Genomic DNA, 27,935 nt, shown 5'->3' on the forward strand with positions numbered 1-27,935 from the left:
TGTGTGTGTGTGTGTGTGTGTGTGTGTGTGTGTGTGTGTGTGTGTGTGTGTGTGTGTGTGTGTGTGTGTGTGTGTGTGTAGATTGGTATGTCTCTATGTATACTTTGTGTGTGTGTCTGCAGGGCTGTACTGAGCAAGGGGTTTGGCTTTCCTCTCACCACAGAGTTGTGTTTCCAGGTGAGCAGGGTGAGGCGATGCTGCTGCTCCCTCAGCTCCTCCCTCACCTCCGCCCGGGCCCTCTTCATCTGCCCCTCCAGCGTGATGAAGATGGGCTTGGGGGAGAGCTCCAGCAGGTGCAGCAGCCCCTGCCTGGAGACAGCCGCTCAGCATCAGCACAGAAGCTATGCTACACCGTGGCCACCTGGCTCCCCCGCCCACAGAATTTCCCTGCTCACCTAGCATCGCTGACATAGCTCACCCTGCCCACCTAGAGTCGCTCAGCTAGCTTACCCTGCTCACTAAGCGTCGCTCAGCTAGCTCCCCCTGCTCACCTAGCATAGCCTCAAAGCACATCAGGGGGTATGCTAGGCTAGCAGGGACATTTTGTGGGATAAATACACATCATGATTTGATTTGCATTCTTGTTGATTCAATATTCCCCCTGATGCAAGTTATCTGGGGCCTACCCGTAATTCCAACACCTCATTGTTCCGACGTCTCAATGGTCCGAAATATTTCCCATTAGATCGACATGCCACTATGCCGACGGTTCAATGTTCCGAAAACGGAACCCATTGGTCCAAAGGTCAGTTTGTCCGACTTTTCAAAAAGGAGGCGAGAGGAGGAGGAGGCTATTTTTCAATGTTTATAGGCGAGATAACTTTATCTCGCCTATAAACATTGAAAAATAAGGCCTGTATCTGTGTAAAGCTAGAATTCCTCATAGCATATGCTCGACACAATGTGTGTTGACATTTTTACCACAATTTTCCCTACAACTTAAAGTAAGCGTGCCTTTGAACATGTGTTTGGGATGGTTAATGCCTCAACGTTCGACTCTGAAACGTTGGGAACCTCTGCACCTTTAGGACAGACACAATACTGCCCACAAGTGGTAAGATATCGCTCAGTCCCAGTATCCTTCCTTTTTACATATATGGTATGCAATGCTACATTGCAGCCCTCAGGAGAGCTACTCCGGATGTAGAGCGGGTTGACTAGTAACCGAAAGGATGCTAGTTCGATCCCCGGCTCCCCGGTTCGATCCCCAAGTGTTGAGGTGTCCCTGAGCAAGACGCCTCAACCTGACTGCTCCTGACGAGCTAGCTGTCGCCCTGCGTGGTCGACTACGCCGTCGGTGTGTGTAAGTCACTTTGGAAAAAAGCCTCAGCAAAATCCACTTAATGTAAATGTAAAGTTAATCCCTGTGCAGCTTTCGTTTTCCCTTCCTGGTGCGTGGGACATCGTTGCGGTGTGATAACAGACTGAGGCGCAGACAGAGGTTCTGCGGACCTGAAGTTCCTAGTGCACCAGTCTTGCTCCAGGTAGGCATAGGACAGGACTACCACCAGCCGCCGGGACCGGCTGACATTCATCAGCAGCTCTGCGGACGGCTCTGGGGGCGCATTGACACAGAAATACCAGACTTAAGGATATAAGAATAAGAATGTGATCCATTATGTTTACAACAGATAACGATTGGTGATTAATTTAACTCATTGCTCCGGCACAGCTACGGCAAAGTCTTGAAAAGGGCATTTAAATTAAAATGTTCTGAAAATATAGTGTATTGTATTCAGGGCTCCGAACCGGTTCAAGGAACGAAAACGAAAACCGAAAACGAACGGAATTTTACGAGGAACGGAAACGGAAACGAAAACCAAATGTCTTCAACTGTTCCGGAACAGAAACGTTATTCTGAAATCCCCAAAACCGGTTAATAATGGGGTTTTTTCGTTCTCTATATAGCCTATAAAATTTCACAAAAGCTATGATATATTTCCGGTTGCCACGTTCACTTCGCCGCCCGCTAAGCTCAGTTGTCACAAATTCCCACCACCACCCTGGCGAGAGGCCGTATGCCATTTCAGTTGCAAATAGGCCTTACTCGCACAGTGAAATTGATTTGGAAATTATGTTTGTAATGTAGGCCTGTGACGATAATATATTGTGCCTGCCCAGGCCTTATGTCGTTTCAAAGTCGAGATTTTAAATGTTTGCACAATGAAATTTAGAGTTAAATTGGAAGTTGTTGGAGAGACTTGGGTATTTGTCAGCAACATAGAAAATACAACATATTCGCTCATGGCGGGGTTAGAAATGATTGAGCGAGCCTCTATATCTGAAGATCTCCATGGAATATGGATACAACTTACAACCAGGTAAGGAGTTTCTAGCCCACTTATCCAGAAATGATTTTGATACAAAATGATATTTATCATAGAATATAGGCTACAGACAGCAGCAGTCTGCCTGGTATGTGAGATGGATATCGTGAATATTTTTGGATGCTGCCAGTGATTTATGATTTTTGCGCATTTAGACTACTGTGTAAATTAAGGGCAAATACCAATAACTAGGTCCATTGTAAGGTATCGACCACAAAAATAGACTAGGCCCAATAACACTGCCGGAATGTTAAGAATGAACGTTATTTTACGTTCCGAACTGGTTCAGGAACGATATGTTGGTGGCGGAACGCAAGAACGAAAACGTTAAATATACCGGTTCCGTTCGGAGCGGAACGATTGAAAAATAATTTTGTTTTCAAGCCCTGATTGTAATATGTGCCTTAAAATACACACAAATCCATGACAAGAGTTTATATCAACACGAGTTGTAAACTTAAACTTTAAATGAGAAAGTAATTGAGGGAAGTAGTAAAGGAGACAGAGTGGGGATACCGTGATCTTGAATTACAGCGACGGTAAGTAGAGCAGCAGTCACCTGCTCCAGGGAGGAGAGGTTCACACGCTACAGTAGGAGAGGAGTCACCTGCTCCAGGGAGGATGTCGTTCTCATTCAGGTGCAGCTTGTGTCCTTGTTTCGCCAGGTTGGGTTTCAGGATAAAATGTACAAACTTTCTGTCGTACTCGTTATTCACATAGGAGACGTATGCGTCGTACAATTTACCATCTAAAACAAAACAAAACATGAGGATCAAAAGCAGCCATCAATTATCATGGACATTTTAAATATCATTCATACACGGGGGGGCAACGTGATGCTATGCCATACATTTACATTTACGGGATTTTGTTGACGTTTTTATCCAAAGCTCCAGACAACCATTTATTCACATATTCACACACCGATGGCGGAGTCAGCCATGCAGGGTGACAGCCAGCTTGTCAGGAGCAGTCAGGGTGAGGCATCTTGCTCAAGGACACCTCGCGACTTAGCTAGGAAGAGCACGGGATCAAACCAGTAACCTTCTGGTTACCAGTCCACCCAGTCTACCTCCTGAGCTTCTGTCAACCCCCAAAACGACAACAAACCAGAACAAACAAGCTTGAAGTCTCACCGTTGAGTTCATAGTCTCCGTAAGTGTTCCTGTACCACAGTTTGATGTTCAGGTGATGTTTGGAGTAGACCAACGCCGGCACAGAGAGGAGCAGGAGAAAGACCACTGCGGCGATGACAGCAGCAGTGTGGCTAGGGCGGTCTAGTGTACAGAGATAGAGGATACATCACATTCATCACATTAATTAAGATATTACTATATAATTACTGTAGCGGATCTTGGCAACTGTTGAAACACAATTATTCCTCATTCATTATTCTTTGTAATACTAAATTGGAACCTTTCATGTACCAAATGTATCAAATGAATAAACGAGGGCTAAACTTGGCTTCCTTGGCCTACCTGCGTTCTGCACTTGAAATGAGTCTGATGTGTTTCTCACAATGCAGAGGTACAGCCCAAAGTCTGCCTGCTCCTGCAGAGAGATCTCCAGGAGACTGCTTAGTGTCACATGTCCAATACTGGGAGACCTGACGAAAACGAAACAACAACGAACTCATCTCAACACCATGGCCTGTCCCGGGTGAACTTCAAGATGCAACGTTGTGTAGATTATACGGGTCTTTACGCACCATGAAGAAGTATTCCGAGGGTGCTCCGTACGGTTGGTGAGAAGGCGGCCATCTTTGCTCCACTGCAGGGTGGGTGGGGCACAGGGGGGCTCCTCAGCCGGGTCCCAGGGAACTAGCGCGGTGCAGTTCAGCCACACAGTGGACCCCAGGCGTCCCCAGAGGGGGGTCAACCCCCCACCCGGCATGAACTCTGGGGCCCTGGAACACTGGGACTCTGTGGGATCAACACAATCCTTACTGGGACCAACGGAGGGCAGACAATCAGGGCCTTCATCAGCAGCCCGGCCGCCTGATAACAGGCCCGGCTGGGGGAAGGCATGTAGAAACCAAATGCCTTCCCCCAGGTGGAGGGTACCTCACTGAGGGAGGCCTGCACTACTAGCCTAAACGCTGTAGGGAGGGTCCTTTACCATGTGGATAAACATCAATTGAATTGAATTGAATTGAATTGAATTGAATTGAAGTTAATGGAATTTAAAGAAGGAGTCTAAAAGTAGATTACCGTTCTCTCTGACATATCAAACCTTATATTTTGATTATTTCAATGGTACAACTTCAAATTTAAATGAATTTAGACTTCAAAACATGATATAAGGATAGGTAGGTATCTCCATTTGACGATATAATACCATTCAAAGACAATAAACAATGATATTGCATTACCCAGTCCTACCCAACATCTTTGGACCAACATGGTAATAATCTAGACTGCGGTTGACAATAGCAACAACCACTGCGTCTCTGTTTGAACTCACCCTTGACCAGGAGGTGCACGGTGAAGGAGATGAGGCTGTCCGGTAGCAGGCAGGTGTAGTTCCCCTGGTCCTCAGGGCCCAAGGTGGGGAACTCCAGGAAGAGCCCGGGGCCGGGGTCCGAGCGGCCGGGGGGAGGCGGGGGCGGCAGCTCGTGGCAGTCTCTGAGCCAGGTCACGGCCCCCTTCTGGCCGCCTGGCTGGGAGTCCGGGATCCGGACCCCCAACCAGGCGGCCAGAGGGCATTTCAGACGGTATCCAGTCCCTTCTCCCACGTAGACCACGCGCTCCTCAAAGTGCTCGCTGTTCACACACGCTGAGGAACACGGAGAGAAGGTCCATTCGTTTGAATGAAACGTGTGGCAGAGCAAACACTACTTTCCTTCAAAGGTGGGCTTATTGACTCCTCTCGGCTTATCACAGACTTGTAGCCTTAACTTTCCTCCTTGAAAATCCTTAATCCCTAAACAATTTGGTACACAGTCAATACGGGTCTATTGTGGTTTCAGGGGAAAGGCAGTAAACGGTAATGGTGTGTGAAGGTCAACTCTGACTGTTGACTTTTTCCATGAGGCTGCACATAGACTGTATGAGAAGTATAAGAGTCAGAGGGAAATTCGTTTTTTGGTTCATTCAGCTTGAAAATCTCTTTATTCGCAACATGGCCAGCCTATAAATTCACACAGGGCCAGAGACAAAACAATGACTTTAATTAATAACAAATGTTAAGACAGGTGGTCTATATCGAGACCACATAAATTCATTCAGCCCTTCCAACAGGCACACGCTCACACACAAACACACACACACACAGATACACACACACACACACACACACACACACACACACACACACACACACACACACACACACACACACACACACACACACACACACACACACACACACACACTATATTCACATATTATTACATATGTTCATTGTTGAGGTTGCTGACTCCATATCGAAATAGCTGGAAAGGTGGTCAATGCAAATAAATATCCTTCAGAGCATGGTCCATTATTGAACGAGAACTGTGGTTTAGATACCAACCAGTTATACAGGAATGAGCGCCTGATTAGGCCAAACCAAGACAACTTGCACAATCTGTGTTTTCTTGCCTGGTAAGTTGTGTCTCAATAACCAACGCTCTGGAACCGCAGACTAGACATCCGGGAGCAAAGTCCACCCAGCCGCGTTGCCAAGCGCCCTTATGGGACACACTGACACAGCATGATAGCCTGATGGGTGCTTGACACACACGCACTGGACACATGCTTAACCCATATATTAGGACTTTATTAAAATCCCTCCAATTGGCCTCCATTATTCGTATACTCTTTCAAACCATAAACGCTATGCTGGGTTTAAAATTGTCATATTACTAACTAGTGTTCCCAATCCCCGACAGCCTGCCCATCTGATCTTTGTTTTTCACTGAAACAAACAACAGATCAAACGTCATTACAAAAAATAAGGCATTTTAGAGATAGGCTACACTGTAGCCGCTACAGCATTGTAATCGGTAATGGGAGGCTTGGGGCAAGATGTTAATTCTACTTACCGTCAGCAAGTGCGAAGAGGAAGCAAGTGCATGCCAACAAGATGACCATTATTCCCTCCTTCAGAGTACATTAGTATCCTGTGTTCTGCGGTAAGGAAGGTTGTAGGTAAGTTTAAAATATTACATTATGATATCAGAGTTGTTATTACCGGTTTAAAAGCCACTCACTAGAGTTGTACGGAAACACGACACCTGCTGCTGCTCACCTGTTGGGTGGCAGCGAGGAGGGGGGGTGGGTCACGTGACACCCAGTGAAACCACACAGTAACTAAAGGATGCTGTTGTGCTTGAACTCAATGCAGCAGAGACATGTAAACGTAAGGATGCTGTTCTGCTGACGCTGAACTACATACAAGTAAATAAAGGATGTTGTTCTGGTTCTACTGAACTCAATTCAGACTACATGTCATCTAAAGGATGCTGTTCTGCTACTGAACTCAATGCATGCATGTCAACTTAAGGATGCTGTTCTGCTACTGAACTCAATACATACATGTAAACTAAATTATGCTGTTCTCTTACTGAACTCAATACATACATGTAAACTAAAGGATGCTGTTCTGCTTCACCTTAACTCTATACAGACATGGACGGCAGATGCATGTATCCAGAAGTCAACATCGTTTTTTTTAATTATTATTAACAATCAAAAAATAGCAAAAACAGAAGTCTGTCTCAGATTTACAAAAGGCAGTTAAATAAAGGCTAATGTATGCTGACCATAACAGCATCACAACATGATTATGTTAATTTATTCGAAGTCACAATTACAGAAAACACGTACACAAACAAAGCATTAATGCTAGGCAAATAATAATTATTATAATAAGATTAATCATAATGCCAATATGAAGAATAAAGTGGTTCCCAAGATAATTTTAATTTCAATATTTCAAGATATGAAATAACACAGTTCTGCAATGGAAAGGATATCATTACATGAGTCAGTCAATACATGGTTTCGTTCCTACGTGGATCCATATGGCCCAGTCGAGACTCCTTAAATGAGTTTCACTGTATCACTGTGTCTTGCCGTTCGTAGAAGCTGCAGTGCTTCATTTCAATCATGACTTTTATCTTAAGTCGGAGTGCAACGTCAATAAAAAACAACTCTGTTCATCATGCTTGTATTAAATAACACCGGTATAAAAGGCTTTGTCCAACACACTTTGTTTCTCCTTCATCTCCGCGTAAAGGTTAGGCGTTAGGCTTTGGCCACACCTTGTGGCTGACAAGAGGCGGTGCAGGACCCATCTTCAAGTGAGAAGCTCAACGTAGTCACACATTGTCAACACATTGGATGTGTTCACATGAGTCCCTCACAGTCATCAAGTTAAGATAGCAAACATATTTCCAACGGAAGTGCTTAACTGCGTCAGAGGCAGCTACTGGTGGTTGGTTCAACTTCAAATTGTATTTGGCAGTCTTCATTCATTCTCCTTTTGACACTTCTTTCTCTACAAATAAGCTAGAAACAACAATTGATTGTTATTGAAAACATATAGTGCTAACCCTCATGATGTCCATGGTTATAGAAGACAGGTTAATGATATACAAGATGGTTCAAATATCTACTGTTGTGGTGCATGCATTGAAATGAGTGATTTGCATCCCGACCCTCCCCCTGAGTCTGTTGGCAGCTCACCTGTTCTCCTGCTTCAGTTGGTTGAACTTGTCAAGGAGTCGGATGTTCTTCACCTCTATGGGTGCGCTCGGGACACACCAGGCTGCCACAAATTTAAATATGACCACAACGTGCTATAAGCACAGAAAACAAACAAAAAAGCAAGACAATATTAACCTCATCATCCTCATCCTCATCCTCCTTAAATTTTTTTGGAGAGGACAAACAACAGTTAGACAACAGTTCACGCTTGCTCTATTGCGAGGTAAAGTCTGGGTTGCATTTCTTGTTTTTGGCTCACCTCAAAAAGGATGACAAAGGCAAAACGTACAGCTAAGATCAGCCAGAACTGTGGGGTGAAGCTGTAGTCTCCGTCGCTCCGGTAGTCTTTGTAGCTGGGGAGAAAACACATCAACTCTCCATAGAAGACAACATGCCAGCAGCTCATTAGGAATGACATCAGAGCTGGTATGGTAACACACATCAGCTGTCCAGCTCCTTTAACACCACCACAGCTTCCCATTCAGGGTTCATGGGTTCATGGGGGAACAAAAATAACTGTAAGAACTGAGTTGGACCATTTACAACACTAGTCCTAATCTTAGGAATGGAGAAAACAAATCTTGTACACATTACATCAAAGGCTGTCCTCTCGGCTGTCTTTTTTGTTGTTAACGTTGGAGACTGAAACAGTATTCACAGCTGATGTGCCGGTGCCATATCTGTTGGCCTCAGGATGCAGAGATACAAACATCTAAGGGAGTGTGTCAATGTTCCCCGGGTCCTATGTCCCCCTCTTTGTGAAACATAGGACCCTTTCTTTTAAAAAGGGTCCTATGTTCACCGCTTTTACCAAAAAGGGTCCTATGTTCCCCGGTCTGTTACTTTTCCACCATTACTGCCAAATTCCGGACGAAATAACCACCATTGCATGTCTTTACCTTTTGTGGAAGAGGGAGAAACGTCGGAGGACCCGACGCAGTCTATTCATAATATTGTAATGACCACGGAAGAGGCGGTGAATGAAGTTTTGATTAGACAGAGATTTATTAGATAGGCCTACCTAATAAACCGTTGGAACACACAAGACCGGAAACCATAGCAACGCAGGTAAACAAACCCTGAAAAGCCCGATCCCTACGAGAGCTCCCCGCGCTACGGCCATCCGGAGGCGCACAGAGCTTTTGGCCGTGATATTATATATACAATTATATTACATCATATACTATTATATATAGAGCTCCGGGAGTCGCAAACGGCAACAATCACTTTCTCCTCCATGCTGCAGTTCACCCCGAACTGCACTGCACTGAGTTGGCCGGTTGAACGCTGATTGGCTGTGACGTTACACATGTCACTCAGTGGCCACGCTGTTGAACGCTGATTGGCTGTCATCACGCGAATGTCGCGTCAAAGTTTAAATATTTTTAAAGATTGATAGATTGCGATGAACAAAGGACCCTTTCTTCAGAAAAAGGGTCCTATGCTCCCCGGTATGTATTGCTACAGGGGAACATAGGACCCTTTTTGGGAAAAACGGGGAACATAGGACTTTTTTTTTTAGAAAAAAGGGCCCCGTGGAACATAGGACCCGGGGAACATAGGGATGGCCCCACATCTAATCACTCATTAAAGCATCCGGTAGGGAGGACCGACCTGCAGGAGGAGAAGTTCAGCCCGCTGGGGGTGATCATCTGCTCTGGCAGGAACTCGTTGCGTATGTCCGGGTCGGCCATGTGGGCGATGGACAGCGTGTTGTTGATGTAGCCCGCCATGCAGCTGGATGCACAGGGAACCAAAATAAACCACATGTACACACCCTGGGTGAATACTGCTACACGCAGAGCTAGCAGCGCTGGAAGAAGCGGTCTCTCACTCGCTGCCGGCGGCGGTGCTGCCGTTGGCGCAGGGTCCGTAGCGGTAGTGGTACACGATCCGGGGGATGAAATCTGACGACACGCCGATCACCAGGCCATTGGCGATGACCGCCATGACGCCGATGGCCTCCAGGACCTCTGTCCAGATCCCTGATAGGAACACGCAGAAGCATCCATACCCCAGTACCATGGTTACTAAGTATTGTTACCCCGGTACCGTGCTTACTAAGTATTGTTAGCCCGGTACCATAGTTACTAAGCATTGTTACCCCGGTACCATGGTTACTAAGTATTGTTACCCTGGCATCATGGTAAGTAAGTAGTGATATTCCGGTAACATCATAAGTATTGTTACCCCAGTAACATGCATCACATGTATTTTCCCCCTGGTATAATTATAAGGAATTATTATTTCCCCAGTAACATCATAAGTATTGTAAGACAAGTAACATCCTGAATAAGTGCTGCTTCACAAGCCCAATTGTATTGTTTTATTGTATGTAAGTATTGTTACACCTGTAACATTGTTAGTAAGGATTGTTACCCAAAAGGCATTGTTAGTAGGGGGAGAGCCGGGTCGATTGAAACACTTTTCAGTTAAACGTCTTTTTCAAAGATGACGTTACGTATACAACTAATTTCAACATGTGATCAACAACTCACATGTGTGTTCTCTTAGTTACAAGTGTAATTTAATACATATGTTGGATTATCAAGCTTTTTTTTAAGTTCACATTTGTTTCAAACGCCCCGCTCGGGACGTGAAACACACATGCGGGACGAATGAAACAGCATATTTTAAAAAATAAACTATTGACCTTACTCTTGTTTTTATGCAACATACCGGACAACATACTAATGTACTCGTCATTGCTAAAATTTCACATAATTCCGCATAATATAAATAGGTCAAAATATATTTTTGGCCCGTGCGTAATTGTGCGTAATTGTCAAGATGCACATTTCGATTAAAAATCACCTTTCTTCTTTTGGACAACTCAATTTGCATAACCTGTTGCGTCTGAAACAAGTCTTTCAATCGTCCCTACAGCGACTACTGACACAAACCTTTTTTACCTCTCAACTACAAAACTCTGACATTGCACACTTTAGCACAGATTTAAGTACTAATTCATCTGTTGTATAGTCATATTATTATGGCATGAAACAAAAAACGCAACTATTTATTGCAAAAAAAACTACCGCAGGAAGGATTTTACTTAGCGCTCTAGAAAACAGGTCCGGGGCATAACATTTGAACAGTAGGACGTCATTACACGAAATTTCCCGGGGTTGGTCAGTCTTGCGTGCTGAACGTAGTGACGAAATTTGACGTGAAAGCCTTTCGTGGTATTCGAGTAAATCGCTGTGTTTCAATCGTCCCGTGTTTCAATCGACCCAGCTCTCCCTAAGTATTGCCCAAGGAATATTGAAAGCATTGTAACCCCAATAACATCCTAAGCATTGTTATGTCAGTAACATTGTGAGTAGGCCTATTGCTACCCCAGTAACATTTTAAGTAAGCATTGTTATCCCTGCAACTTTTTAATTATACCCCAGCAACTTTTTAATTATACCCCAGCAACATTTTAAGTATTGTAACCACAGAAACATAATAACTTAGTATTGTTACCCCAGCCGAATTGTAATTAAGTATTTTTACTCCAGCAACATCAGAAGTTGGTATTACCCTAGCAATATTGAACGTAAGTATTGTTATCCAGGAAACATTGTAAGAAAATAGTTTATTTTCTCCACCTCACAGAACACAGCGATATTCACCAGATAATCTTACCGATGTCGTTGGTTTTCTTAGGCACTATCCTGCGTTCCAGAGTGACCATCTTGATGGCGTCCAGGCGTATTTCGATGATGTTGTTGATGAGGGCCAGCAGCGGAGCGAGGGGGAACGCTGCCACGAATATTGTGGTGAAGCTGAATTGGATGACTAGGGTCAAGACCATGAAAACACATCAGACACCAAACGGCTTTGGTCAATGTTATTTACAGTCAGTTATGGCAATGGTAAAGGCATAGTTATTATGCATATCGATCATAAATTATCAAAAAATGTACCATACAATTGACCCATAGCAATAATAACAAGAATGAAATTCTAAAAAAGTATCTGAATATTACTTGGAATAAAATATAACTAGGGATAAAATATACCAATGAAAATGTCAAAATGAACTTGACATATACAACAATAGGTTCTTAGGCTGTGTGTGAGTGAGTGAGTTATTGAGTATAGTGTGCAGAAGAGTGTGAAATTGTGTACAACACACACACCCATCTCCAGGAACTCATTGAACAGGCTGAAGGAGTTGACGTCATCGAGCCGGTAGTTGCGGAACCAGTCCCTGAGCTTGCAGTTCTCACACAGCTCGGCTCCACTGAAGCCCTCAGAGTCATCCTTCTTGAAGCAGTGGCCGCACCTCCTCTGAAGCTTCTTGGTCCTCTTCCTCTTCAGCCAGCGATGAAACAATCTGAGACAGGCAGAGAAAACACTGGATCCAACGTGTATATTTATATGCATGCTTATGCAATGTAAGTGTATGTACATATGTTTGTATGCACAGATGTATGTATGGCAAAAATGGCAAAATGAGAAACAACAAATATGAGAAACAACCGAAAATAACCAAATACTATCAGGGAAGCACATTGTCCCAGTACAGACTCTACAGACTGGTGATCCTCAGTATTGACAATGGTTCTCTTGCAAGCTAGAGGGCTTGAAAGATGGATTCAACAAAACATTGTCAAGGAATTCTCCTACAGGAATGCAAGGAGTAAAGGACCCTTAGGGCTTTGTTAAAAGAGGAGAAAGAAAACATTTGATTATGTGAGGAATATTTATGGATCATGAAATCAAACAAACAGTTGGCCATGCTCCTATGTTTATGTCAGTTTTCTGTACTTATTGGTGATGTGCTTGCAACCAAAACATTTGTCATTAGCATAAATCTAGTGGCTACAGCTTGTTTGTGCCTGTTGCCATGGTAACGATTGTTCTTGGCTGCCATTAGCACGCTGCATGTGGGTAAGAGCTGCATGGTTTGTGTGATGGGGTTTATTGCAAGTTGAGACTCCGTCTAATTGGACTCGGTCTGGGTGAGGCTGCACAACTGCTACACATTGAGTAATCAGTGTGTAACAGGTTAAACCAGCAATCTCCACACATACTCAGGGAGAGACCTCCTGCATGGCAACACAGAACACCAGGCTATGTGTCATCATCAGCAAACCTTACAAAGAAACGCTTCAACATCACCACCTTGACTCATTTGTCTGGAGGAGCCCAATAGAGGTCCCCTGAACAAGAATGAAGTATACACAACCCGTAGCCTGGCTCCGCCCGCCTAAGAACTTCCGCTCAATTTGAGTACTTCAGTACTAGGTCTGGGTCTGCGGTATGTTAGGCTACGTTTACACGATGACGGTCTGAACAGAAGACGCAAAAGTGGCGTTGCGTCTTCACTTTTTATTCCGCGTTTAGACAAGCGTTTTCGGGAGGAAAACTGCGTGCATACGGTGACGCAAAAGTGTGTGGAATTCGATTGGGTATGCATGCCAGGCGGCTAGGTGGTGCTGTGATACACTATCACACAACACCGGCATGTCTGAGTGCATGCGTAGAATCTTCCTTCTTCTCTTATCTGTGCCGCAAAAACCAAAAAGATCCTTGTCTGTTCAGTAATACTATCTGTACATATCCTGTACATTTCGTGGAAAGACTCCTGTACGCTTGTTAGAGATGCCAGAGCAGCTTGAAGGTCCGACGCATGGAAATAATCTGACATGTTTGTTTATTTCCTTGTACTGGCACATGTATGTGACGTAAACGTGTACGCGACGTGAGCAGATCTGAGCAGCAGTGTTTTGCGTCTTGGCAGTGTAGACGGAAACGCTACGGCGGAGCGTATTCAACTTTTCCACTCTGGAAAAGTTGTTGTGGTTTCAGATTAATGCGTTTTCATGCCCCAAAAACGCCGTCACCGTCAAAACGAAAGGCACTTCCGATAAAATATTTTGTCGTTTTTACCCGCAAGCGTCCTCGTGTAAACGGGGCCTTAGTGGGTTTTCTCCGTCTAAATTTTCTGCGTCCAATCAGCGAACAGAGGGAGTGGCTTAGATCAATGACGTTAAAGTCAGCACTCGTTGACGGACATCTTCACGCACGGTGTTTGATTTGTTTACAGCCTGCGCGCAACGTGATTCCCGGTCAAACATTAGCAATTGGTTATGGCAGATCCAGAGTAGCACTGGGCAGATACAATAGTTTTAAACTGCAACAGATACCCGCCTTCAAGTAAGTTAAAGGGGTCCTATTATGATTTTTTGACTTTTATGACCTATAAACGTTGTTATAATGATTGATAGTCATGTTTAACCATACTAAAGTGTCAAATAATGACGTACATGCCTTTCGACGTATTCTCTGCTGACAGTCTGGGGTGGCTGTGCAGAGCGCTAAACACTCGCGACAACGTTTGCAATTCACTTGTTCACATTTCCGGGAAATCATCTACGCAGAGGCACTCCTGCCGCGCCCCCATATGCCTGGTCAAACTGCCCGCACGCGCGCTTCAAGGAAGGTAACCAATCACAACGGAGTTGGGTTGGCAGGAGGGGGGCGAGGGGGCGGAGAAGGACGAAATCGACCGTTGACAGAGAATGCTGAAAGCGCCCAGATGAGAGGAGGATTTTCCTAAAAATCGACATTGTTTTTTGTGTATGGTTAAACATGACTATCAATCATTATAACAACGTTTATCGGTCATAAAAGTCTAAAAGCATAATAGGTCCCCTTTAACGTTTGTCAATTGAGAAGGTCGAGACTCTATGTACAAATGAAATGAAGTACGAGAGTCTGGTAGGACCAGGCTACACAACCCGTAGTATAAATGTGAAATTACAAACTGAAACTACAGTGGAACTTTGAACATTTGGCAATGTGTGTGAGGAGGGACCATGGCTATTGACCAACTATTTAAATGTGACTGATGGGAGAAGAAGCTGAACATTTTGATGTAATGTGTCTATATAGATAGTAGCCTACGTAGAAAAACTGTAGGAACTGTTTCAAATTCTCTGAAGTAGGTGGCATCTGCTCACTGTCTCTCACTGTTCCCTCTCTCTCGCTCTACTGTGTCTCCTCTCTGTTCCTCCTCTCTCTCCAGTCTTTCCTCTCTCTCTTTACCTCCTGTTTCTCCTCTCGCCGTCTTTCCCCTCTGTCTCTCTCCTCTCTTTTCCTCCTCTCTCTGTCTCTCCTTTCTCTCCTTCCTCTTTCGGTCTCTCTTCCTCCTCTCTCTGTCTCTCCTCTCTCTTGTCCTCTCTGTGTCTCTCCTCTCTCTTTTCCTCCTCTCTCTGTGTCTCTCCTCTCTGTTCCTCCTCTCTCTCTCTCTCCTCTCTCTTTTCCTCCTCTCTCTGTGTCTCTCCTCTCTCTTTTCCTCCTCTCTCTGTGTCTCTCCTCTCTGTTCCTCCTCTCTCTCTCTCTCCTCTCTCTTTTCCTCCTCTCTCTGTGTCTCTCCTCTCTCTTGTCCTCCTCTCTGTTTCTCTCCTCTCTGATCCTCCTCTCTCTGTGTCTTTTCTCTCTGTTCCTCCTCTCTCTGTGTTTCTCCTCTCTGTTCCTCCTCTCTGTGTCTTTCCTCTCTATTCCTCCTCCCTCTGTGTTCTCTGGGATTCCTGCCTCACTGCCTGCTCACCACTGTCTGCAAAACAGTTTTAAATGAAGAAAATAGGGCTTCAGCATGCTGTATCTTGTCAAGTAACACTTTAGTAGCATAAAGTCGCCGGAGTGTATTCACATTTATTCTCATTAACTATCTTTGCAATGAACAAAATCCTCAGTTTTGTCTCATGGTTTCAGTCTGTGTGTGAATCTATGCCGAAAGCTGCGTGAACGCTGCCCAGTGTTCAGCCTATCTCCTGCATTTGCTCTGGGTCGTCTCCCGCTTTGGGGAGAGAGGGGAGGGGCTCAAAGCTTGTGTATGGAGAAAAGCACATTTAGTTTTCTTCTTTTTAGTCACGTGTCACAAGGGCAACAATGCCCCCATTGTCTAAGCAAGGTAACACTTTTCCTAAGATACTACTGATCAATGCAAAAGCGAATGCTGTCAAGTATCTCATTAGAGCGGTAACTTTATACAAAGTACTAAATCCAGGTGGTCAGAAGGATGCGTTCTCAACGTGCGGTGCATGCGGTGGAGAGATCCACCGCATGCACTACTTGAAAAATAGCACCACATTACAGAGTCAAGGTAACTAGAAATGTAAATGGAAGAGAGGGATGTCGGGTTGGCATGAGTGTGTGTGCCGTATTTTCATTGTAAATGAGCGGTTCTTAGTGTTATAGCTGAACTTTGGCCCAGCGATTGTGTGTTGGTGCTGGGGGTAGAGTCTCAGCAGCATGCCCCAGGTCAAAGGTCACCACCTTCCCCCTGGGGTGTGTCTTGGTGCTGGCAGTCGAGTCTCATCAGCGTGCCCGAGGTCAGAGGTCACCGCCCCTCCCGGTGTGTGTGTTGGTGCTCTGCACTTACGGAACCGTGAACTCGAACACGTTGCTGATGGTTTGTTTGAGGGTCATGATGATGGCCATCTGGATGAACAGATCTGTCAGACACCCGCTGGGATGACACTGGAGAGAGAGCAGACGACTCAGGATCCAAGGGCTACTGTGAACTCAGTCTCTTTTTTAAAGATCCCATATCATTGCATTGCGGGGGTACTACTAGAATAGGGTTACATGCCCTCATGTTAAAAGTACCCCTTATTATTCTCCCTCTTCATTTCTGCAAGTTATTTTTTGGATCACGTCGCCCTAAGGCCCCCCTCCCGAGTACCCCAGTCTGCTGTGATTTGTCAGCACGCCCACTCTGTTGCGATTGGTCGAACGCTTTGCGCGTGGGTCTGCAAATTCACACCCAGAGAAGTTGTTAACTCTGCAGGTAGCCGGGAGGCGGGGCTTCTTCACTTCAGCACCTCCCACAGGCTGACGTCGCACTGTTATGCAAGTAAAGGTTGAGCGCAAACAAGCTGTTTCACACACTTATTGAGGGCCGTTCTCGGTGGCCGCGAAAAACTCCCCCTGGCTCAGACTTAGATGGTTCTAGCTTAGCAGACATAAAAGATGTAAACATACGGCATATAACAGTATAAAGTAAAGGGAATAAGTCTAAAAAGCATGATATCAACCCTTTAAATAATTCCATCAATATTCTCAATGTCTCCTCACCTCCTCCAGCCTCCATTTCCCTGCGATCCGTGAGTAGCGACCAGGGTGCCCGTTTATCCTAACAAACGTAGGAGAAAACACGCCTGTTACCACTCTGTTACTATCCTTACGCACAAACATACACAAACGAGGACGCAGTGCGATCCAGTGCTCACCTGCCGAGGAAGAAGGCGACGTAGAAGAGAGAGGAGAAGTAGGTGAAGAACTGGAAGGTGAACATCTTGACGGTGAAGCTCTTCTCGGTGGCGGAGAAGGACCTTGTTTCCTCTTGGATAAAACAGGAATCGGTTTGACCAACTGGTTTGACCACAAGGTGGGACATTCTAACTTCTGCTGTCCTGTCAAGGCTAGAGTAAGGACGTTCGACTGGGCCTTTTGGACAACCGTGTGTATAAAACAACATGCGTTTGTTTTCTGTGTCTAAACACTGTCCTCCCTTGAGCTGCTGCCACTGCAGTTATCTTCTGGATTGTAATCAGATTTGACCTTGTTCTATTATTAACTACTTACATTAAGGAGGTCATTAACAGCAATTAAACAAAAATATTTCCAGGTCTCTCTTGTAAAAGAAAGTACTTAATGAGCAATAAAGAATAAATGAGCCGTAGCAATAAGCAGCTTAAACAAATAAAGAAGAAAGAGACCGATAGTACATTAAGATGCATACCTATATCACAGAGTTTCCTGGCCACAATCCTGTTGATCTGCGGACAGAGACGTACTTGAGACAGTATGCAGTAGAATGGGTCATAAAGCAAACACACATTGACACTAAAGCAAACACACATCTTCGACTGGGGCTCAAGGGCCCCGGTCGACGAGGGCGACGGTGTGCGTACCCGCGTCATGACGGTGATGATGACGTAGTGGAGGAAGGCCCCCAGCACCATGGACCCCAGGTTGGAGTGGTCACTGAGCAGCTTCCAGGACCCCTCGGCCATCATGACCGCCGCCATCACCCTGACGACCACCAGGGCGTGGGTGAGCCCGATGATCACCAGGATCTGGAGGGGCAGGACAGGCCGCTGTGAGGGAGAACTTGAGTTTGGGATCTGGCTAGAGCCCAACCCATACTAGATTTAGGGGGCGATGCCTATATCGAAGATTACTGATATCGGCCGATATTCTAAATATTCATATATCGCTCTTTATTCTATACATATATATATATATATATATATATATCATGGTATCCTGGGGGTGGAGCATCTCCTTTGGATTGGCTGCTCACCCTCCAGCAACATCTATTAAAGCCAGAGCTAAAGGAACCAATGACCTTTAGTATGGGGAGGAGCTTCTAACCTCACGCAGAACACGATGAAAAACTGTTAGTGTTGGAGTGTTTACTTGATGTGCTCAGTTTAAGCATTCAACCACCACAGTGGAGGATTTATAGAGAGCTGATAATAAATCAATTTCTAAAGTTTTCATATCGGCAAACACATACGGCGATACGATATATTTGTGATAGGCCAATATCAGCCGAAAAAATCGGCCAACCGATACATCATTCACGCTGTGGTTCTAACCCTCAATGTACTCAACATCCTACCAGTGTGGGCGTCCTGGCTTGAGCAAGAGGCCCCCAGCTCCCTACCTGATCCTTAACAACTCATACCTCTCATCCACTGTGAGTTTAGTTAAAGCAGATGAAATACTGAAGGGTAAATCTAGAGGACGCAACAAATTTTAAATGCATATCCTAAACATATGCATAAAAATATATGCTACTCCGGTCTTCAGATAAATGCCAAGCCAATGTGGCAGGTGATGGTTGTTGTGTGAAGTGTTGTGTGTAAACACACCATCAGCGTCACACATATCAGCACCAAAGTGCTGCGCAGGTACGAGTGCTTGTACTGCTTGGGTTCAGCGTCTGGGTTATTCACAATCCCCAGAATCAGGTCGTCCTGAAACCATGCAAGGAGATGTATTAACAAACACCAAGAGCGAAGAAAGCTAAGGAGAGGGACAAATTTCATGGTTTGCTGAATCCTACCTCCTCTTCATTCCAGTCCGAAACCTTCCACTCACACACATAGGAGGCTCGGTGTCTCTTCCAGAACTCCAGAAACAAAGTCGCTGTGGAAATAAAGTTGTTAGGTTGTCATACGACATCACACTTTTCAGGCATCTTGTTTGTGTGTGTGTGTGTGTGTGTGTGTGTGTGTGTGGGTGGGTGTGAGTGTGTGTGTGTGTGTGTGTGTGTGTGTGTGTGTGTGTGTGTGTGTGTGTGTGTGTGTGTGTATATGTATATGTATATGTATGTGTGTGTGTGAGTGTGTGTTTGTGCGTGTGTGACTGTGTGTGTGTGTGTGTGTGTGTGTGTGTATGTGTGTGTGTGTGTGTGTGTGCGTGCGTGCTTGCGTGCGCGTGTGTGACCTCTTAGGGTGAGCATGAGCCCATTGACCTTCTGACGCAGGAATTATTTAGCAGTGGTTCTCTGTGTCGTCACATTTCATCAATGGTCCAGGTTGACTCAAATCAGCTGACTTTTTATGTGAAAGTAGGATTTTTTTCCAGTTTCTGACCACTTTATACATCATTATACGGAACAAAAGTCAAACATTGAATCATAGCCATTTAACAGAAACCTACCCCACACTGCCATGAACATGGCGAAGAAGACAGTGCCACCATTGTCAAAGAGCAGACTCAGCTGTGGATAGAAATAAGGATAAATGTCAGTAACCTCTTTATTACTATTTAGCTTGTATCTAAAGCAGCTTTCAACGTGTTGTTCCAACAAACACAGATGTCTCAACAATGAGCAGTGAGGTGTTTGCCCAGGATATGACCGCACCTAGACTGTGGGCAGTGGGGTTGTAAGCAGTACATTCAGTCTATGGTTGGAACCCAGATACACCCAGCTGGGTCTCAAAGGCCAGGGAACTATCCCGCCTGGCCTCCAGTAACTACAATCAGAAACAGGGCATGGTTTGACTCAACCCTGCAGACTTGTTCCGTACCTTGGTATATGTGCAGGTGTCCGAGAGCTGCCACACTTGGCATCGCTTGTCACAGAGGGGACACATGACTGCTTTGGACTCACACACCTCCTTTCTAAAGGACAAGGGCTTGTGGTTAGGGAATCACACTGTGCACAGGCAGACCTTCACTAATAAGCATTAAAGGGTAACCTCTAGTGTTGAACTCACATTAGCGGAGAGCTGTTGAAGTAGGCCAGGCCGTAGAGGAACACCACCAGGCCTACGGCGGCAGCAGGGATGAGGAGGTATGTGTACCAGCCCAGCCACAGGTAGTAGAGAGCCACCTTCTCCCCGAAGTAGTTCCTGAGAATCACACACCCACACAAACACACAGAAGCACGCACGATTTCAGAATTGTAGCTGATATTGTTTGTGTCTTATTAGGTGCTTTTCCATCCCCCTGATTTTATGCGAACTTTGAAGTATCGAATCAGTAAACGGTGATGGAAACACCAACATTTGCATAAAAATCCTATAATTCGCAAAAAGGTTTATCCGCTCGCTTGAGGTGGTTGTTTAGAAATGCGAAAGAGAGTAAATTTGCAAAATGGGAGATGGAAACACACTTTTCAAAACAGCTGTGACGTGGCGAACTTTGAACACACAGGACTGACAGTCTTCCAATTTCCGCATAACGACCGGCCATAGCAACCCTGCCGACATCAACGTGTAACGTCATCACCCTATTCCGCTCCAACCACTTGATGGAAACGCACCTAATTCAAATTAATTTTTTGCGAACTTTCTAAAGATTCGCATCACCTTTTAGATGGAAACGCAGCTACTGACAACCTCCATTCAAGCTGACAATTTTTTAACAAGCTTCCTATTAATACCCTTAATATTTTCCACAAATTCAAATAATGTGCGATAGAAACAAACATACTCGAAATTTACATTCCAAAATATTTTCATTAATTAGAATTACAACGTTTTTAGTACTGATAATAATCATGTAATGCTTAGGTGTTTTACATTTTATAATTCATAGTCTGAAAAAGGGTATAAAAGGCCATCATTTTTAAATCCCAAAAATGGCAGTAGCAAATGCAATTAGCCCGAAAAAACGGCTAAAGACAGAAAAGATGGCGACTGTAAACTGAGTGATCAAGCGATTCAAGTGCTTCTCTAACCTGACAGCCGTTATGGGTTGCCCCTGGAAACAGGCTGTCCAGCGAGCCCAGCTCTGCCTCAGCTCTCTCTGCTTCTTCTTCTGAAAGCCAGAGCACTCAGTCAAAGGCACACACACACCCACGGCCATTGACAGACGTGCATAAATACGAACACACCCGACACAGTGTTCGACAACAACAAACGCACACGGCCACATCAATATGCACTCAGAAACAACAGGCAAGCCCGGCATACAATGAAATACAATCATGGGAATACATAAGACAAAGAAAAGGCACACAATAATAGCAATACGCATACTCAGTCGTGGTGACACACATCCACAAATAATGACAGGATGAGTCCGACACATAAGCACAGGCAAACAGAAACACACCGTTTTTGGTTTTGTCACCTAAAAACATCACAGCTACATTTAAATAATTGGATAGTACTATATTTGTTTATTTGATTCACCATTCATGCATTCTTCCTAATTGCCAGACAATGCTGTATGGTCATAGTAAGCAGGCGTAACGCACAGGCCAACGTCGTGCGCACTCAAACTAAATTCTCTGTCAATGACTCAGGACTCCGATGATGACTAATGGAGACGCGAGTCATCCGCTGAGAACGGCCGCTCAACAGATACTCAGTGATGAAGCTGGGACTGAAGTCCAGGCTTGAGGTCCTCCTGTTGTGGTTCTTACAGAAAGTGGACCGCATACTTCCTATTATACATCCTAATTCTTTTTGGATCAAAATGTTGTCATTTTCAACACTAGCCAAATGAAATGAGCCAACGCAGTTCTTCGCTGTGCGAAGCCCGGTGTTGTCCTGTTTCGTTTTGCTGCAACTTATTGACATAGTTATAATTAACATAACTAAGTTGTTTCGACTTCGGAATTGGATGAAAGAAACAAGAAAACATTGCCTTTCTGGTTTCTACACAGCCACCTTCAGGTCGGATGACCCTCTCCAATAAAACGTATCCTTTCCAAAAACAAGGGACTCAAGACTTTATGGACACTGATTCTAAAAGAAGAAGACCTTTCTGAAGAACCTACCTCATGCAAGCAGAACCTGGCATCAAACACCTTCTTCTTCAGCAGACCGCGAAGATCCTCTGGAAAGATGGAGAGATGAGAGGAAGAACGTGTAACATCTGGGAGGCAGAGTGACCCTCATGTAAAGACCTCTTTACCTCCCGTGCTGATAGCGGTGTGATTCACGATGTAGTGGACGATTCTTATCCTGCAACAAACAAACGCTGGCACTTGAGCTAATAAAACAACGCATCACACATCCAACCATTGCATCTCTGTCTCCATTATATTCTGTGATTAACTTGCAATAATATAAATAAATATGTGATACAAGTTATAGAATGAAGCTTTTCCAATGCTGGATATAAAGCAATGCGTCAGAAAGGCGTCACTGCACGCATTTTGGATTCAGTGACAGAGTGCTTCTCACCTAGTTCTGAAGGGCATAGCGTTCTGTTCATCGCTCCAGCTGCAGGCATCAGACACCTTCAGTAGATGTCTGTACCTCTCGAAGATCTCCTTAGGGGCTTGGATCCCATAATAGTTTATGTCGTCATATAATATTTTCTGAAATCAATAAGTCTGATTAAGAATTACGATTTTTTAGTTACTAAGTACCACACAATAACTATAACATGATACAGACGTATCAGTTACAGATTGTGAAGCTGCATGAATCCATCCCTGTTGACAGATAGCTCACTAGTCTGAATCATCATTTGTAATACGTGATACCAGCCTTAATGGACAGTTGTTATGTGAATACAAACTTACCGTGACTTTTAACTTCTTGCATTTTAATGCCTCGATGAAGGCCTTCTGCTTCTTGTAGGACTCTTTGTCCTGCTCCTCCTTGGTTTTTCCTACCAGGACGTAGTCGTAGCACAGAGGGGCGTTCTGTGCAGACAACCCCACATGACATCATTCTTTACATAAGGCCTAACGATACTCATATTGATCAGCAGGTGTCTGTTCTTACCTCATGGGGAACCCCCACATGATCTCCACCGTTCTCCTTCACCACCCCCATCAGCTCCAGGAACTCAATACTCGGCTACAACAGAACCACATTTAGATCAGGGCATCACGTCGTCATCACTGCTAGATTAGGCCCATGTACCTCTGAGACAGCAATGGCGGATCTACACGGGGGCCTACGGGGTTCTGTGCCCCTGTAGACATGTCCCTGCCCCCCCCTGTGCCCCCCCCCCCCCCCCAATTTGAGCTCAGCGACTACTCTTGGTGAAAGGAGCCTCGATTTCTCCTGTTGCAATAGTCGAAGCTAAGCAAAACAATTTCATTTCGTAAGTGACTTGTTCTTGCACTTAACCGTGTTAATGTAGTTCCTCACAATGTTGATGAAATTAAGTTTGTAAATGTCCGGTCTCGATATATTTCTCAGAAACGTAATCATATCTAAGCAAACTCTTCAAAACAGAAGCGAGTATCCAAATGTCAGTATCCTTGCTAGCTCTAGGCTACACAATGTTGTGATGTTAACCACGTATACATTGACACACTGTATGTTGTACCCTGTAGTGTATTTTTATTTTTCATTTTTGATGGCCCTACGCAAAACAAATGTTTATATTATTTTGATGATTTAGGGCATAAGCTCCATCAATTTAAGATAGTTTGACAGAAAAATACAGGCTGATTTTAAAGTAAAATATTTGCCTTTTTTTTGTGGCCCTCTGGTTAAACACTGGCCAATCCTTGGCCCCCCTAGTAAAATGTCTCTAGAACCACCACTGGAGACAGATATATGTCAATATATGAAATATATACAATTAGTGACACCTATCCAAATATATAATCAACACCAGATTATGGTTTAACTTGTATCTGAACGGGGGGATTAAAAAAGTTTTTATCTATCACGTTCCAAACTATTATTTTTAATGGATATAGGCCTATCTCTTGTTTATATTTAATTTAATATATGCTAGTAAAGTTAGGCATACTGCGAGTGCTTATGAAACTACCTGACTATAGTGTCCCAGTTCTCTGTGACACTTCACATAGGCTATCATATTACCTATTCATCGAACTTGAATAGGTATTTGAAACCTGTTGCATACCTGAGCAAAAATGAAAGCTAAACACAGATTTGTTTGATACAGTCAACAGGTGTTGAACTATTTCAACATGAACACATTCAACTGGACCCATGTGTAATATGGTTGGTTACCACTTACCAGGCAGTTATCATATTATAGAGCATTTGTGGCAGGCCTACATAGAAATAATGACTCAATCGTACACTTTAGTAGGCCTACATGGTTGTAGTTTTTGTAGTTACGTTGGCTGATATCTGTGAACTAAACACAGTAGTATTAACATGTGATGGTGACTGACCTGGCGTCTGTGTCCCGGCATGATGTGGTTCGCTACAGGTGTGATCAGGCCAACGGCGAATTCCCCCACGGCTTCAGTGACCGTCTCACAGGTGCCGTTGAAGGTACATCAAGTTCTCATTTTCTCCGACAGGAACACTACTTCCGTAGTCCCAATCATCTCGCAGACGCCTTATTCTATTCGCAGCCAACGCGGAATGCAGAAGCGACTATACCTGTTGCTGTGATGTCAGACGGCGCTTGTTATTCTAGCCTCGTGGCTTTATGGTGCGGGTGAAGGAAGAGACGCGTGGCTCTCATCGAGCGACGGCACCTACGGGATGGAGCGGTGGCACCGTGGGAGGCAGGTGTCAGTAGAAGGCGTAAGCGCCACTGCCTGCACCAGAGGGCTATTGTGTGGTTGTATGTACCGCAAGAGGGCTCCAAAAAGAGGGCTCCTTGACGAGCGAACATATTGGATGACTATTTTATTGAAAATGTATTAAAAATATATTGTTAAAAAAAAATACCCAATGCCTTTTCAGCAATATATTATATTATTTGTAGGGTTCGGCAATCCCCAAAAATGTAATTAAATAAATAAGTGATAATTAAGATTCAAGATTCAAAGATTCAAAAAGCTTTATTGTCTAGTATGTTGCCATACTAGAAAATTGTCTTTTGACTGAAGGCTTGGAGGTGTGTGTGTGTGTGTGTGTGTGTGTGTGTGTGTGTGTGTGTGTGTGTGTGTGTGTGTGTGTGTGTGTGTGTGTGTGTGTGTGTGTGTGTGTGTGTTATTTGTGTGAGTTCTTTGAGGAATGAGTGTTCTGTGTGTGTATAGCTATGGGGATGAATGATTTTTTGTAGATAGCTTTCCTGGCCAAAGGCATTCTGAATCTTCTGCCAGAAGGAAGTAGATCAAAACAAGGATGGAGTGGGTGGGAGGGATCTAAGAGGATGGAGTTGGTCTTCCTTCCCACTGCCTGGATATACAGATCCTCCAGCGCTTTCTGGTGTATTCCTATTAGCTTGCTTGCTTGCTTAGTTAATCTATTAAGTCTGCTTTTACTTGCGTTTGTGAGGAAGCCGTACCAGGATGTAATGTTGCAAGTGATGATGGATTCCACCAGAGATTGGTAGGCAGTTGACAAAATGTCTTTACTGACATTGAAGGTGTCTAGTTTCCTCAGGAGATACATACGTTGTTGTCCCTTCTTGTAAACCCCATCTGCATGCTGGCTAAAGGACAGACGTTGGTCGATCTCTGTGCCAAGGTATTTGAACTTCACCACCTGTTCAACCACTTGTCCTTCCAGGGTCAAAGGTGAGGAAAGTGGATGTGGGGTGTTAGATGCCCTCCTCCTATGGCAACACAGTTCTTTGGTTTTGCTGATGTTCAACTGCAGTGAGCTTTCTTTGAACCACAGGGCCATTTCAGTGATATATTGGGTGTACTTGGACAGGGTGCTTTGATCTGTCAGTTTGGCCACCAAGGCCAGATCATCTGCATATTTAAATAGCTTGAATCCACTGATGTTGCATGTGATCTCATTGGTGTATATTGAGAACAAGATGGGAGACAAGACACAACCCTGTGGGACTCCAGTGTTAAGGATGATGTTGGACGATGTTACACCCTGGACCTTTACATGCTGGGGTCTGTCCTTTAAAAACTCCTTGATCCAAAGTGTCAGTGCTGGGTTGACCTGAAGCTGCTGAAGGCGATGCAGGAGTGTGTTGATGTTAACTGTATTAAATGCTGACGAGAAGTCCATGAATAAGACCCTGACCAAGGAGTTCTGGGAGTCCAGGTGCTTTGTGATGGTATCCAGTAGATGTAATGTAGCGTCCTCCACACCTCGTTTTGGCTTGTAGGCAAACTGCAGTGGATCCAGATTCTCACCGATGGTGGTGGTGAGCTCTCCTGCAACAACTCTCTCCATGCATTTGCACAGGATAGAGGTGAGTGCCACTGGTCTGAAGTCGTTCAGAGCTTTAGCCCGGGGCTTTTTGGGAACAGGGATGATGGTGGTCTCCTTCCACGCCCTGGGAACAAAACTGGCATCTAGGAAGAGCTGAAACATTTCCGTCATTACACCGCCCAGCTGACTTGCACACTCCTTCAGTATTCTGCCCTTCAGCCCATCTGGTCCAGGAGCTTTGGAGGAATGGAGATGGGAAAAGATGGATATAACCCGCTTCTCTTCTATGCAGATAGATTCTGGGGGGTATAGGAGAGTGACCATTTCCTCCATAGAGTCAGTGTTGTTGAATCTGGCATAGAAGGTGTTGAGTTCTTCAGCAAAGGCAGCAGGGTCTGGGCATTGTACTGCAGCAGTGTTCTTATTCCTGCCCATCATGGTGTTTAGGCTCCTCCATGCATGCCTTATATCTCCACTGATGAACTTCTCCTCCATTTTGTTTTTGTAGTTGAGCTTGGCCAGCTTGGTCTTCTGCTTTAGCTCCTTTTTCAGCTCTTTAACTCTCTGCTGGTCACCCTGGATGAATGCAAACTTTTTTAAATTGAGACAGTTCTTAAGGTCTTTGGTTATCCATGGCTTATTGTTTGCAAAGATCTTAATTTGTTTGGTGGGAATAACACTATCAGCACAGAATGTGACGTAAGAGCATATGGTATCGTACAACAGGTTAAGGTCACCATTGCATTCCCTGAAGAATTCTTCCCAATCTGTCAGCTCAAAACATCCTTTCAGTCTTTGAATGGAGTCTACCTCCCATGCCATGATGGTTTGGGCCTGTACTTTTTGGGTCTTCAATTTTTGTCTGTACTTAGGCAGTAGTAGTATTACATTATGATCTGAGGACCCAAGGGCAGGGCAGGGCTTGGATACATATGCACCCGGGATGTTTCCAAAACATAAATCTAGCGTTCTATTCAGCCGTGTTGGCGTTGTTACATACTGTTCTAACTGTGGGAGAAGTGCGGTGACGTCACATGTGTTGAAATCTCCCATCAGAAACACGGGCTGGTCAGATGCCCTGGAGACGGCATTGTCATAACATTCTAAAATGCGCTCTGCTGCCAGCGCGTTGTCAGGGCCAGGGACATAAACAAGAATTACTGTTATTAATTGAAATTCACGGGGAAGATAGTGGGGACGAAATGACACAGACAAGATTTTGTAGTGTCGTGAGCAGTGCATCTCACGAATTAGTAGCCTACCCAATGGTATTTAATGGTATTTCACTCAGTCTAGCAGTTTTATTTTGTATAACGTTCTTCGGACCCTCACTACGTTCGATGAAAGTGCTTTTAATTATTTTGCACCCTCATCATGGTGTAACTACAGGATCTAAGAGAAAGTAGGGTCTGCACACTGTATTAATGCTCCAGAAG

General features: G+C 44.6%; 2 protein-coding genes across 5 annotated transcripts in view; both read right to left on the minus strand.

Annotated features, from left to right (window-relative positions):
- sigirr (single immunoglobulin and toll-interleukin 1 receptor (TIR) domain) overlaps positions 1-6,584 on the minus strand; it is a 12,082-nt gene extending 5,498 nt beyond the window's left edge. The window contains exons 1-8 of one of the 2 annotated variants that reach the window (XM_060061290.1): positions 6,352-6,584; positions 4,791-5,102; positions 4,036-4,249; positions 3,806-3,933; positions 3,464-3,604; positions 2,887-3,075; positions 1,453-1,555; positions 159-309 (exon numbers count right to left, since the gene is read on the minus strand). In XM_060061290.1, coding sequence (XP_059917273.1) covers positions 159-309; positions 1,453-1,555; positions 2,887-3,075; positions 3,464-3,604; positions 3,806-3,933; positions 4,036-4,249; positions 4,791-5,102; positions 6,352-6,400 — 1,287 coding nt within the window. In that variant the 5' untranslated portion in view covers positions 6,401-6,584. The remainder of the gene's footprint in view (positions 1-158; positions 310-1,452; positions 1,556-2,886; positions 3,076-3,463; positions 3,605-3,805; positions 3,934-4,035; positions 4,250-4,790; positions 5,103-6,351) is intronic. The other variant, XM_060061291.1, reaches the window with a different exon arrangement.
- Positions 6,585-7,211: 627 nt separating this feature from the next.
- Positions 7,212-24,984, minus strand: LOC132464743 (anoctamin-9). Of its 3 annotated transcripts, none has more exons than XM_060061288.1 (24): positions 24,600-24,984; positions 23,221-23,295; positions 23,016-23,138; positions 22,672-22,808; positions 22,400-22,449; positions 22,263-22,321; positions 21,216-21,292; positions 20,251-20,385; positions 20,062-20,155; positions 19,691-19,751; positions 19,092-19,174; positions 18,898-19,002; positions 17,932-18,096; positions 17,760-17,796; positions 17,248-17,359; positions 17,093-17,150; positions 16,398-16,495; positions 12,145-12,341; positions 11,648-11,800; positions 9,852-10,002; positions 9,632-9,754; positions 8,277-8,370; positions 7,997-8,109; positions 7,212-7,819 (listed from the first exon to the last, which is right to left on the minus strand). In XM_060061288.1, exons 1-24 carry the CDS (start codon positions 24,618-24,620, stop codon positions 7,783-7,785), a joined length of 2,358 nt encoding a protein of 785 aa, XP_059917271.1. In that variant the 5' UTR covers positions 24,621-24,984; the 3' UTR covers positions 7,212-7,782. The 3 variants fall into 3 exon arrangements, with proteins under 3 accessions (XP_059917271.1, XP_059917270.1, XP_059917272.1); XM_060061287.1 differs by having other exon boundaries at positions 21,216-21,295; positions 24,600-24,983; XM_060061289.1 differs by lacking the exons at positions 23,016-23,138; positions 23,221-23,295; positions 24,600-24,984 and having other exon boundaries at positions 21,216-21,295; positions 22,400-22,465; positions 22,672-22,800.
- Between the last annotated feature and the right edge of the window lie 2,951 nt (positions 24,985-27,935).

This window comes from Gadus macrocephalus, chromosome 9 (genome assembly GCF_031168955.1).
Source record: "Gadus macrocephalus chromosome 9, ASM3116895v1".
NCBI lineage: Eukaryota > Metazoa > Chordata > Actinopteri > Gadiformes > Gadidae > Gadus > Gadus macrocephalus.

Coding starts and splice junctions, on each gene's coding strand:
- LOC132464743 (XM_060061287.1), bottom strand. CDS start 24,620: ATGCCGGGACACAGACGCCAG. Junction 16,496..17,092: donor GGAAATGGAGGCTGGAGGAG/GTGAGGAGACAT, acceptor CTCTCTCTCCAG/TGTCATCCCAGCGGGTGTCT. Junction 7,820..7,996: donor CAACTGAAGCAGGAGAACAG/GTGAGCTGCCAA, acceptor TGTTGTTTCTAG/CTTATTTGTAGAGAAAGAAG.